The 13,173-nt window shown below is 55.2% G+C and overlaps 1 protein-coding gene across 1 annotated transcript in view; it reads right to left on the bottom strand.

Annotated features, from left to right (window-relative positions):
- Positions 1-13,173, bottom strand: part of KSR2 (kinase suppressor of ras 2) — a 402,980-nt gene that overhangs the window by 18,224 nt on the left and 371,583 nt on the right. The window contains 3 exon segments of the mRNA XM_045296853.1: positions 687-818; positions 6,834-6,967; positions 8,635-8,731. Coding sequence (XP_045152788.1) covers positions 687-818; positions 6,834-6,967; positions 8,635-8,731 — 363 coding nt within the window.

The raw sequence follows: 13,173 nt of genomic DNA on the forward strand, positions 1-13,173 counted from the left end.
GATGGTAGGTTGTGCCCGAGATGAGGCCTTAGAAGGCGATGCGGCTCGCTCTCTTGGCCCACTCGTTCTAGGGGGAAGCTGGCCATTGCGTGGCGAGGTCCCCCAAGCAGCCCGTGGTGGGCCCAGGCAGAGAGGAGCTGAGGCCTTCAGCCAGGAGCCACCTGAGGGAGCCACCCTGGAAGCGGGGCCCCAGCCCGCCGAGCCTTTGGATGGTGGCTGTCCAGGCTGGCATCTGGACGATCACGTCATGAGAGGGACAGGCACACGGGAGGTCATTTATGTTATCTCACGCCAAGGCGTTTGGGGGGCGGGGGAAGGTGTCACGCAGCAGCTGATCACTAATACGAGCCCACATCAGCTCCCTCCACCCCCAGCCCCACCTTTTCTGGCATAGTCCCAGTGTGCAGCAGGCATCCCGTAAACATCCACCAAACGGGTGCACACGTGCACCAATGGGTCAGGTGACTTGTCGTGGTCGCAAAACCAGGTCCAAACTGGGCACGGAGGTCTCTCTCTCTCTCTCTCTTGTGACTCTCTCTCCCCGCGGCACTCCACTCGCACCCCACAGTCTCACCCCGAAATCCAGCCACGCCCCTGCCGAAAGCTCAGAAGGCGGGCATGCCGGGCGGCAGCGGGCAGGCTGGGCACCCGCCCCTCCAGCCCGGGCTGGGGTGGGGCCCACTTACCCGAGCGCAAAGACGTCAGAGTGCTTGGAGAAGGGGAGCTTGTCCTCCTCCGTGTCGGGGGACAGCTGGCGGATGATCTCGGGCGCCAGGTGGCACAGCCAGCCGCTCTGGATGCGCAGCTTGCCCTCCCGCCTAGAGAAAGGACGCGGAGAGTGAGCAGGGGGCTGCAGGCCCGCCAAGGATGGACCCTCAGGCCTCCGGCTGTGCGGCTTCTCCCGTTGGGCCCTTCCTGGCTTCTCCCGTTGGGCCCTTCCTGGCTTCTCCCGTTGGGCCCTGCCTGGCTTCTCCCGTTGGGCCCTGCCTGGCTTCCCAGGGGCAGTGGGAGCATCCAACACGGGGTCAGAGGCAGCTGGTCTGGCAAGAGGCTCAGGAATCCACATGGTCCCCAGGTCCCCAGGGGGTCGTGGGGGGTATCCTCATTCTACAGGAGCGCCCAGGGAACCGGGGAGTCGGCAGAGGGCAAGCCCAAAATGCCTGGCGCCAGTGCGGGGCTTGTCCTCTTCGGGGACAGTGGCAGGAAACAGATCCAATACACAGGAAAGCCCCAGACCATGGTAAGTGGGCCCAAACGGGTAAGACGTGTGTCCAAGGCTGAGAGGGTGCTCGGTAAACGCAGAGCGGAAGCACAGGGCCAGTGAACAAGGAGAGGGCCATGGGGCTGAAGGACGAGCTAGGACACAGGGCCCTGTTTGGGGGTGGGTGGGTGGGTGGTGGTGGTTGTAGAATAAGGTGACCAGACGTCCTGCTTTTGGCAGGATAGTCCCGATTTGAGGCATTTTTTAAAAGTCCCGATTTTTGGAAAGAATGAACGACAAACTAGAGAACAGTCTATTTGGTCCATATAGACCAAATTTTTAATCAAGAACACCCCTCCCTCCCGGTCACTGGTGTCCCGCTTTAAATCTGGTCACCTTATTCTAGAACCCTGAAGAATGTTGGTGTGTCACGGCCGCGCACCACCGCATCTCCTACATTTAGGAAAATGTACACAGCCAACCCCTCTTGGTGGGCACCAAGAGGTCCCCTTTCACCATTACAGACATGCTGCCACGGGCATCTTCGGGCATCTACTGTGAAGAAAGCCGTCACATTATAAACCACACCCCCACAGACATCATCTTTAGGTAAATACTGTGGACACGTCCCTTCCCTACTTCTTAGTCTGTGTGCTTCCAAGAGGAAGGCCAGTGTCCCCTGAGGAGCAGAAGTGACCCTGGTGGCACAGCTGCTTTCCTGCATATACTGTAAGGACGTGGGCCCAGGGTTGCGTGGGTCAGCAGGAGCGGTGCACAGCCTGTGGGTGAAATACTCCCACGTCTACACGCCTTATCTGCTGGCCATTAGGACCCCACGCTATCCTGGGAGCCTTGCGTTATCAGGAACGAGATGAGTCTCTACGTCCGGGATCAGAGACCGCACAAGCTTAGGGACCAACTGCTGCCCACGAGTCGACAGGCCTGGGTTTCTGCTTGCCCATCTGCAAAACAGGCATGTTCCCTTGTACTTGGCACCGCTTCGTGAGAACTAGGATGGAACGTATAGGGCTGGGTCATCACCCCTGGCCGTCATGGTCATGTGGGGGGCTGAGTTGAGTCCCCAGAGGAAGAATGTCCTCCAAGCAAGAGGGGCCCTGGCCCAGGCCAGCTGACCTCCCCCATGGCACCACCATGCCCGCTGGGGTGTGGGGACTGCTGCTGCCCAAAGGCCCACATCCATCTCTTTCCAAATGCCCAGGTCGGGGGTCAGAGGAAGGCTGGAGTTGCAGGGGTGGGCAGAGAAGTGTGGTCACAGAGCCCCCTTCAGCCTGGGGTGTGTGCAGGCAAGGCCCGGGAGGGAGCCAGGAGCCAGGCCTGGCACAGACACCCTGGGGTGTCCCGTTCCCATGGCGATGGGCCCACCGGTGACAAGCCCCAATCATCTTCATTATGGTTATTATTATGATTAATAACAGCCTGCGGCCAGCTGGCACGATGGCACTGGCATCTTAAATGACACCTTTGCTGGAGGATGGCGGCACAGCTGTACGCTGGCCAGGCCTGGGCGTGCTCCCATGGAAACCTGGGGTCTTCAGGATGCTCGGAACATGCTCTTCTGATGGGTGACCCCCCACCCTACACCCAGGCTGGAGAGAGACCCATGCAGTACACCCAGGGATCTAACAGAGGGGAGAAGTGTGAAGTAAGTGAAGTCTGCTGAGCGACCACTGTATGCCAGGCTGGCCAGCCACACACACACACACACACACACACACACACACACACACACACACACACACACCAAGTCAATTCCCATTCATCAACAGAGGCTCAGACACTTGCCCGTCGTCTCAGCCAAGACCTGTTTGAGCCCACGTCCTTCAAGCCCCGGAGACTGCTTCTCACCGGCAGCCTGCACTGATCCCCACAAAGCCCGCGACGAAGCCCTTTCCATCTCTGCCCACTGATCTTCCCAAACAGCCCACCCTCAGGTTGCAGGTGAGGAAGCTGAAGCACAGGTGCGTTCCACGGCAGCTCGGTTCGGTCACCATTCATGCAGGAGCCCCTCTCTGGGGATCTGCTGGCTGGTGGACTATCTGCGTGACTGACTACCTGAGGACTGACGGACGGAGCCCCCAGCCCCACCTCCTGAGAAATGACTGGCCGTTTCCTGGAGTGCCTGCATGCCTGGGACTCACCCAGTCCCTAGTGCTGCCAACGGGTTGCTCCTATTGGTGCGTCACGTTCAGGGGGTGTACCTGGTCTCTGGCTGCTGTGTTGGGGGGGGGGCTCCTTATCTGCTCGGGAGCATTTTAAGTTTGCAGGTGCCTGCTTACAAAGGGGATGACCTGACCTGAATCCCTGCAGACGGTCCCCAGAGGTCCCTGTGCTGCACTTCGGGGCAATATTGAGGCAACCCTACCAAAGGGAAAAGGCTCTGGGCCTCCCAGGGCACCCTGAGAGTGCCACCCCTCCTGGCATGGTCCCCACCAAGGCACTGGGACTGTGGCGGATTAAGGAAGGCCACATACTCTTCATTCTCTCTCCCACCGAGGGGCTGTCTGAGTCACCTCTACTTCGATCTGTGAATTTAGTGACCTGCATGGCCAATAGGTGTGGTCAGAACAACGTGCTAGGACTTACGAAGCAAAGTCACAAGCAGGCCTGTCTGCCTGACCTGGTGGATGCTTGCTCTGGGAGAAGCCGGCTGGTTTATAAGAAGGCTGGTCCCCCTGAGCCGCCACGTTGTGAGGAAGCTCAAACGAGTGACATGGGGAGGCCACATGAAGAGGGAAGAGGTGAGTGAGAGGCAAGAAGAAGCCCCGTCAGCCCTCAGCTGTTCTTCAAGCCCAGACCCGTGTGTGTAGATGCCTTCAGCTGATCCCCGCCTCAGACACCATCTGACTGCACCGACATGGGACAAGCTGAGCCTCATCAAGCCTCAGAACCATGTGGGATAATGACAATGTGTCGCTGTAAGCCATGGGGTTGGGGCGGGGGCACTTTGTGACACATTGTCATCAGAGCCCCACTGATGGTGGGTGACTCCTGAACCTCCCCTGTGGCTCCCTTGTCAGGTAGGAGTTGTAGCTGAGGGTCATGGCCTCGCTTGACATGAGTTGGGTTGTGTTCGCCACTAGGCAGGACCAGGGGTGGTGCTACCTGGGAGATGTGGCCCTAGTCCCTTCCTGGCTGATGTTAAGGCTTCAAGGATGAGCCAAGTGTCAGGATGGCCAAGCGACGCCACCTTCTAGTCTTCCTCCTCCCCGTGGTCTCCGAAACCCGAGAGTCTCGAGGCAGGGAATCTGAGGCTCTGGCCTCTCCCCCCACTCAGAAGGAGAAAGGAAGAGCCACCAGCAGTAACGTTGTCTTCCATTTCTCAAGAGCCCCGAATCAGGCTACAGAAAACACCTGCTGGCCCACCTTTGTCTTGACCCAAATATGTGGGTTTGGGCGTGACACTGCCAACTACACCCTTTGCCCATGGACCAGGGTCCTCCCAGCACACCCCCGAGCAGGCCGGGGAAGACTGTCTCCCGCCTCGCACCTCCCACAATGCAAATCGTACACAATCTGCCCACCTGGCTCTGGGGATCTGACTGTCCCCGTGCTTATTGGGCGCTTTGTCTGTTGACTGCCTAACTTCTGTTTACAGCTCAGGGTCTGGGGAGATTTTTGCAGGTAGCTGTGCATTCTTTCCGGGTGGGGTAAAATATGAAAGAAAAGTATGTTTCTCTTGATTCCCGCATCACTTAGAAAACGCTGGGTGGTGCCTTGTCGAATTTGGGGTGATCTGATTTAGATCTAAGGCATTCTATCGCATGAACAGAATTCACTTTAGGTGGGGGGCGGTTGGGGGCACCTCGAAGAAAGCAGTGGTTTCTGAAGCAGCTGTGACGGAAGTAAAACTCGAGACCCTGTGGAGTCCCCTTTGGGGGACACACCGTAGGTCATCAGGGTGTGTTCAGAGAAACAATGAGGGGTACAAGAGCAGTCGGTGTGTGGGGGGGTGTATGGATAGGGTGTGTGCTATGTTGATGTCTATTTGTGTGTGTGGCCGTTATAGTGGTACGTGCGGATGGTGTGTCTGTGTGGTACGTGTTTCTACATGTGGTATCTGCATGGGAGGGTGTGGGTGTGAACCTGTTCATGTGGGGGTATGGCACGCATTGTGAGGCATATTTGTATTGTTTGTGTGTGGTATGATGTGTGCATGGTATGTGGTATGCAGTGTGTGTGATATGTGACTGCATGATATACACGGTGAGTATATGTGTATGTGCATACATGTGCTGTGTGATGCATGGTGTGTGTGGTATACATGGAGTGTGGTGTGTGAGAGATGTATGGTGTGAGAGATGTGTGATGTGTGCAACTCTTTGAAAGAGCCTTGGAAACCCACCGAGGCAGTGCCGCCCTGCCCCACAGGGTGACGTGAGTCAGAAGTGACTTGGTGCAGTGAGTGTGAGTGAGCGTCTGAGTGTGAGTGGTGTGTGCATGTGCAGGTTCCTGGCATCTTGTGTGCTCTGTGTGAGCACATGCATCTGTGATATGGATGGTGTGTACATATGTGTGTGAAGCACATACTATTACACGTATGTGTGAGAAGCATATATTATTACATGTATATGTACGTATATGGCCATATAATACATGTGTATATAGACATATAATACATGTGTACGTATATGGCCATGTAATACATGTGTGGGTGGGTATGTATGGCGTGTGGTATGTGTGGCATGTGAGGTGTGTGTATGGCATGTATTATGTGCCATGTGCCCTGTAGGCTGTGTAGATGTGGTCTGTAGTGTAATGTGTGTGATATGTGGGTGGCATGAGGATGCTCATGATAGGTACTGTGTGCCACGTGTGGTGTGTGTGCGGCGTGTATGTGTACTCAGTGTTGCTTTTTGTGTTGTCGGTTGTTTATTTGGGAGCACGCTGTTTTTCCACACATTCGACTGGCGGTGGCCGGCCTGGTTGAGTGGTGGTGGGGAGTTGCTGACTTAAACAGTGATTGATAATTCTCCTGCAGGACACCGGGGAGGCAGATGCCAATGAATACGAATCACAGTAGCTCCCAGGCAGCTCCCGAGGGTGGGGGTGGGGTGTCTCACGTCACCAGGGCTGCGCTGGGTGTGGGGTGTGCATCCCCTCACGGCGTCCTCACAGGGACCTGACCAGCAGTCACGCATCACCCAGCCACCACCTTTCCCCCAGACAGGAGACTACAACTGGGGCAGTTGATAGGTGTCAGAGACGCGAGAGACCCTGGGTGGCTCTGTCTTTCAATCCCTTGCTTTTAACCCCTGGGCTATAGAACAGACGGATTCTGATGGGCTCGTGTTTCACCAAAGCAAAGGCTCATTGGGTGACCCCAATATCTGAGTACTTGGGGCAAGAGAAGAGCCCTTGAGTGAAACCCAAGGGCCAGGGCTTTACAGGATGCTCTGTGCATGACCACGCCGCCCCTCGGTTGTCCCCGCTGTGCCAGGGGCTGCCCCTGTGGGAATCCGCTGGGCCTGGCCACTGCTCAACAGCGCAACTGCATGACAGCTCATCTTAGAGACCCACCCCACGTGGGGTCTCTCGAGCCCCTGGGATGACCTCCCGCACTGCTACATGTCCCATGTCAAGAGCTCCTGAGGGCCCTCCCACTGCCCCTCACCTGCCAGCCTGCAGCACCCCAGAAATGCTGAAGAGCCCAAAGTCTGTGATCACCACTTTGCCGTTGTCGTAGAAGACGTTCTTAGACTTCAGGTCCTTGTGGAGGATGCCCTTGGCGTGGAGGTAGCCCATGCCCTGTAAGAGGTAAGGACGCAGGCAATGTGAGACATCAGGCTCCAATCCTAGCCGGCAGCCCTGCTCCCAGGAAGCCCATATATAGTACTAGTCACCACTGCCACCAGGCCTGGACTCCAGCCACGAAGGCCTGGCTGGTGGTGGAGGAAGGAAGCCAGCTCTGGAAGAAGGTAGGGCCCCAAGTCTGCTCCCCTTGCTGAGGGCCTCTGTCCAAGACCCAGGTTGGGGAGGAGGTCCCAGATCAGAGGAATTCCTTTAAGAACAACTGGTCCCTGCAAGACTTATTTCCTGAGTCCAGCCTTCATCCACGCCACAGCAGATGCCCGGCCGTGCTCCCCGCAGGACCTTGGCCTGGGGAAGCCCAGCACCAAGGTGAACATCTAGCTTAGTTTTCTCTGCCTGCCCCTAAGAGCAGCCACATTTTCATGTCTTCTCGCAGCTCAGGCCAAACATTTCCCACAGGAAGTAAAAGCCCGAGCACAGCTGACCCCTGAGGGACCATCAAGGAAACACCGGCTGTCCCTGTTGCTTTAGTCCCCTGTTGATGTTTCTCCGGCAAACATGGAGAGAGATTGGCTTGCACTCGTGGGAGCACAATTCCAGGGGTCTAGGGGGCAGGGCCACCACCCGGCTGCCAACATGTTGCTGGGCTGCATTTTAAAGTACTAGCAGGGTTGCCCATGGTGGACGGGATCCGATGTAAGGCCCAGGAAGAAAGGCCTGGAGATTGGCCTCAGGAAACCCCCAGACTCAAAAAACCAAACTCACAAACCCTCCAGCCGATTCTGACCCCTGGCGGCTCTATGGCACAGAGTCTAAGTGACCCCGTGGGTTTCCAAAGCTGTACATTTCTACCAGAGTAGAAAGTGCCCTCTTTCTCCCAAGGTACAGCGGATGGTTTTGAACCAACACATCCTCCACTCTGTCACCAGGGCTCTGGGTAGCCCATGGCGTTGTGAATGGACACCCGGTCCAGACACTGTCTGAACTGGGTGGCTTGGCTACCGCACTGGGAGGGATCAGGCTCTGGGGGAGCACGTCACATCTGGGGAGGGAGACGAGGCTCGTGGTGGTACGACGGACGGTCGTCCTCGCCTCAGCCATGGACTTGGACCTGCTGGTGGTGGCAAGGATGACGCGGGGTTGGGCAGTGTCTCATTCTGCTGTGTGTAAGATTCCCCATGAGCTGGGATCCCCAATGGGGACCGAGCAGCCCATGCATGCCTCTGGCCTCCTTATTCAGCCAAGTGCCATGGGGATGAGGTTCTAGACCAGTGGTTCTCAACCTGTGGGTTGCAACCCCTTTGGGGATCGAACGACCCTTTCATAGGGGTTGCTTGATTCATCGCAGTAGCAAAATGACAGTGATGAAGTAGCAAGTAAATATTTTTATGGTTGGGGGGATCATCGCCATGTGAGGAACTGTATGATAGGGTCGTGGCATTAGGAAGGTGGAGAACCGCTGCTCTAGACGGAAGCCAAGTATCAGTAGACCAGCCCTCATGGTTGTATTGCAGCAACAACCTTTCTTCCGCCTGGCCTGGTATTTTTCAGGCCAAGTCTAGGTTCTGAAGACAGACCAGGAGTCTCAGGAGCTCTGTGGGGCTTCTCAGACAGAGTTAGGGTCTTTCTAAAGTTGGAGAAGGAGGTCCCAGAGCCCACGGTACCTTCACAATTTCTTGGGCAATCTGTCTTGTCTTGTTGACATCCAAGACGACCTTGGCGTCCCTCACCACGGAATAGAGCGTCCGTCCTTTACAGAGGCTGCAAAACAAAAGGGCAAGGTCAGTGAGGGGCAGCTGTCCGGCGGATGGCAACCCCAGTTAGTGAGAATGAAAGATGAGCGTGGACACGCTACTGTCCCGCCAACGACGAGACCACAGAGCCAGGGCTGGACCTCAGATCACGTTCAGGGCTGGGGGTCTGGAAGGTGGCTCTTCTCAACCCTTTAGGACCTTCACCAACTCTCACCCAAGACACCTCAGCATGGAGCCTGGTCCAGAAGTGGATTCGAAGCTGTCGTCAGTCCATGCCAGCGTGGCACAGGTGGAGGGCTATGCCTATGTCAACCACACCTGGGCTCCTCAGACACCACTCAGAGAGCACTCCACTGGCCACTCGTGCCAGCTGCGTCCGCTCACCACGAGTCGCCGGCATGGGGAGACCGTCGTGAAGGACCAGCAACGCCGTGGCTGACGTGGGCTCCGGTCGTCAGCAAGCTCAAGCACACTCGAGCCTCCAGACAAGGGTGCGTCCACACAACGAGCCAGCTGAGAAGCCAGACGCTTGTCTAGAGCGACAGCTTTTCCAACGACCGTCAGCCTCATCGGGTTTGTTTCGAGGACCGGTGGTGAGGGGCGAGCGAGAGGAGAAAAGGGACACGATGCCAGGACACCAGCACCTTCCTGTTGAGCGGTCCGCATGCCTGTCGGCTCATTTCCTCAGCGGGGAGGCCAGTTCCTGGCACACATCGAGCAGGCCCTTAGGGCAGGGAGTGAGCAAGTGGGTGACTGCAAAGAGAAACTACGGAGTCCATGACGGAGTGGAGGAATCAGGGAGGGGGGGGGGATTAATGAGCGCGTGAGAGAATGGAGTCTAGATTCACGACAGCATCCTCAGCCCCAGCACAGGTATCGGCTGAGAGAAGAACTCCCATAATGAAAAGAAATGTTTCAGATCCATCAAAGCAACAGCTTGCTTTTTTCCTTCTTGTCAATGGCTTCATTGCTAAACCATTCTAGGCGCGTTTTTCACTCAGTGAGTGTTTCAGAAGCACTGCTGACCCTGCAGGAAAGACGTTCCCGGGAACCTATTTCCCGGTGCTGAAATCATGACATCTGGCCTCGGGGGCCCTCCAGGTTAACACCATCTCCACTCCTTTCTCCTTGTCCCAGCGGGGCCATCTCTCGCCCCCTTGGCCTCTGATTCCTCAGCCAGATGGCATGAGATCCAGTCTAGCATGGTGGCTGGGAACCGAGGGTTTGGAGTGGTGGCTGCACGAGACTCCTGATTGTGTCCCCCTGGGCAGGTTGAGATGCTCTCTTTGAGCCTCAGTTATAGTCTCTGTAGAATGGAGCCAACGTGTTTTGCCTCCCTGAGTAGTTGAAAGAATCATATAGCATCAGGTGTGTAAAGCACCTATTTGTGCCTAACATGTTGTAAGTACTCAAAATGCATGCTCTCTCTTTCTCTCTCTCTCACACACACACTTGTGCAAATATACCTACTCCATGTGTATTCTCCAACATTTTACCTTTATGATGTAGTGAAAAAGAAAATCTACCATCTGATTCTTTTGTGCCTTGGCAAGGTACCTCTGGCAGTAACAAACACCAAGGTGAGAGGAGAGAGGAGAGAGGATCGCTGGTTGTAGCAGGTAAGGGTTTGCTTCAACTGGGCTGGGCCATGGTTCTCAGCGGGTTGGCAGTTATGTACAGATACAATGTGTCAGTTTATGTCATGACGTAATCATCTTCCCTTGTGTGATCAGATGTGGTCATCCTCCATTTCTGCCCAATGTTAATAAGATAGGGAATGGGTATACACAATGGGGCTTCAAAAAGTTTGGGGAGAGAGGGAGTTGGAAGATAACGGAATTTTCCCACCAATTTGTTGAGGGCCCCTTGTATAGAAATGATAGAGTGATACACACACAATGTTATTTATCTTTTCATACATCCATCCACTCATCCTCCCATCTAGCCGTCCAACCATCACCCACCTGCCTCATCCCCATCCAAAGGTCTGTCTATAACCATCTCTGCCCTTCAATTGAAGATGGGTTTCTTCACCTGCTTGAGGTGAGTTCTAGAGCTGGCTGACTTGTGGGGAGTCTGATTCAGCTGCCAGGGGGTGTCCCATACATTGGTAGGGGGAAGCCCCGGATGACTCAAGGCTGGCCCCGCGGTTGGTCCAAATCTTCTGTTTGCTGTGGCTGCGGAGGATTGGAGCGAGGAGGGTGGGCTGCACGGCCAATTAAACCATGTTGACATTTAAGCATTTGCGACCACAGAGACCGTGGGTGGATTCTCTCCCCTGGATATTTCACTCTTAATCAGCTACCTACACTCATTACCGGCCAGAGCCCAGCAAATACCACCCCCACAGCAGACAGCCAAGCAAAGCATCACACCAGGCTCCAAGATGCGCCGAGCCTGCCGCTCAGGGTAATGGCATCAGAGTCCCAGCTTGCAGGAGCCATCCCTCACCGGCTCCCTCTGCTCCCCCTGCCGGCTCCCTCTGCTCCCCCTGCCCTGCCGGCCACAGCTGTTCACGTCTTTGCTTCACTCTCTCGATGCCAGCCCCTGGCATCTCGGGACAAAAGGAGCTGACTGTTGGGAGTCAAACCGCCAACAGGCCTTTGAAGGCAGACTAGTTGCCAACAAGTTGATCCTGGTTCCTGGCAACCCAGTGTGTCCCGGGGTTTTCAGTGACTGGGTTTTTGGAAGTAGACCACTTGACCTTTACCCGGAGGTGCCTCTGGGTCACCTCAAACCTCTAGCTTTGGGGTCAACAGCTGAGCGCATTGACTACTTACATCACCGAGGAACTCCTTGGCATACCACTAACACCAAGTATGCATAGCCCATGACCACCAATCCCCCACTGGGGATAACAGACATGCATGCGCACATCCCCCTAAGACAGGGGCTAGCATGCAAATATGGTCCGTTCATAAGAGCCTCGCACGGACCCAAAGCCCATCTGTACATCATTGGACATCCCCTCACAGAAGGGTCACAAGGAAGAGACGAGCCAGCCAGGGTGCAGTATACCAATGATGAAACATACAACTTTCCTCTATTTCTTCAATGCTTCCTTGCCCCCACTATCATGACCTCAATTCTACCTTACAAATCCAGCTAGACCACAGCATGTCCACTGGTACAGATAAGAGCTGGACCCACAGGGAACCCTGGACAGATAAACCTCTCAGGACCAGTAATGAGAATAAGAATACCAGGAGGGTAAGGGAAAGTTGGGAGAATGGGGGAACCAATCACAATGATCTACATATAACCCCCTCCCAGGGGGACGGACAAAAGAAACGTGGGTGAAGGGAGACAGAGGTCGGTGTAAGACATGAAAAAATATTGATAAATTATCAAGGGTTCATGAGGGAGGGGGGAAATGAGGAGCTGATACCAAAGGCTCACGTAGAAAGAAAATGCTTTGAAAAGGATGAGGACAACCTATGTACAAAGGTGCTTGACACAGTGGCTGGATGGCTGGATTGTGATCAGAGCTGTACAAGCCCCCAATAAAATGATTAAAAAGAAAAGACAGAGCGCCTCATGCTGAAACCAATAAAATGTGATATATACACAATATACTGTATATTATAAGAATGAGAAAATGAGAGCTACACACACACACACACACACACACATCAGGGAATCAGCATGATTGATTCCATTGATTTACACAAAGCACCCAGCCCTCTGTCACTGAGAGGGCTCCAACTGACAGTAGCCCTGGACGTGGTTCCAGGCTGTACATCTTCACGGGGGCAGAATGTCACATCCTTCTCCCATCGAGCGGCTGCAGGGTTCAAACTGCCGACCTCTCGGTTGGTAGCTGAGTACGTCACCCCTGTGCTGCCAGGGTTCTTTCTAGCGACCTTGATGCCACTGCTTCCTGGGCCACGGAGACAACACGGACAACCAAAGCCGACGTGTGCCAAGTCCTTGCTCTGTGCCAAGCAGGCGCCCGGGCCCAGCAGCCCTAGGGCGAGGGTCTTCTGTCTGGAGTCCCCTGGTTCTCACAGGCCGTTCCTTAGCCGTCTAGTATTTCTGAAGTCGCCATGGCTCTTGTGGTGGTTTGGTTCGGAGGTCATTGTTTAAATGGTGGTGTGCTCATATTTTGGTGGGTGGCACCTTTGATTAGATGGAATGTTGCAACCCTGTTTTACAGCCCAGAACACAGGCTCAGAAAGGTAACTACGGAACTGGCCTGGGCAGCTAAGGTTTGAACTCAGGCAGCCTGGCTCTCGCAGAAGCTCTAACCCGCCCCCTTGGCAGCCTCCTCCGAGCTCTGTCACAGGCCCCCAGAAAGTGGGAGCGATAATGTCGCTTCCCCCATCCCCTCCAGCAATGACGATGAACGAGGGCTGCTGACCTCAGCACCGAAGCCAGGCTGGAGGTAGGCAGAGGGTGCTGTACTGCTCAGAGGAGTATTTTATAGCTCTCTAACTTCTGGGGCAGCAC

Source organism: Echinops telfairi, unplaced genomic scaffold (assembly GCF_000313985.2).
Source record: "Echinops telfairi isolate 266 unplaced genomic scaffold, ASM31398v2 ScPeMD7_7412;HRSCAF=8450, whole genome shotgun sequence".
NCBI lineage: Eukaryota > Metazoa > Chordata > Mammalia > Afrosoricida > Tenrecidae > Echinops > Echinops telfairi.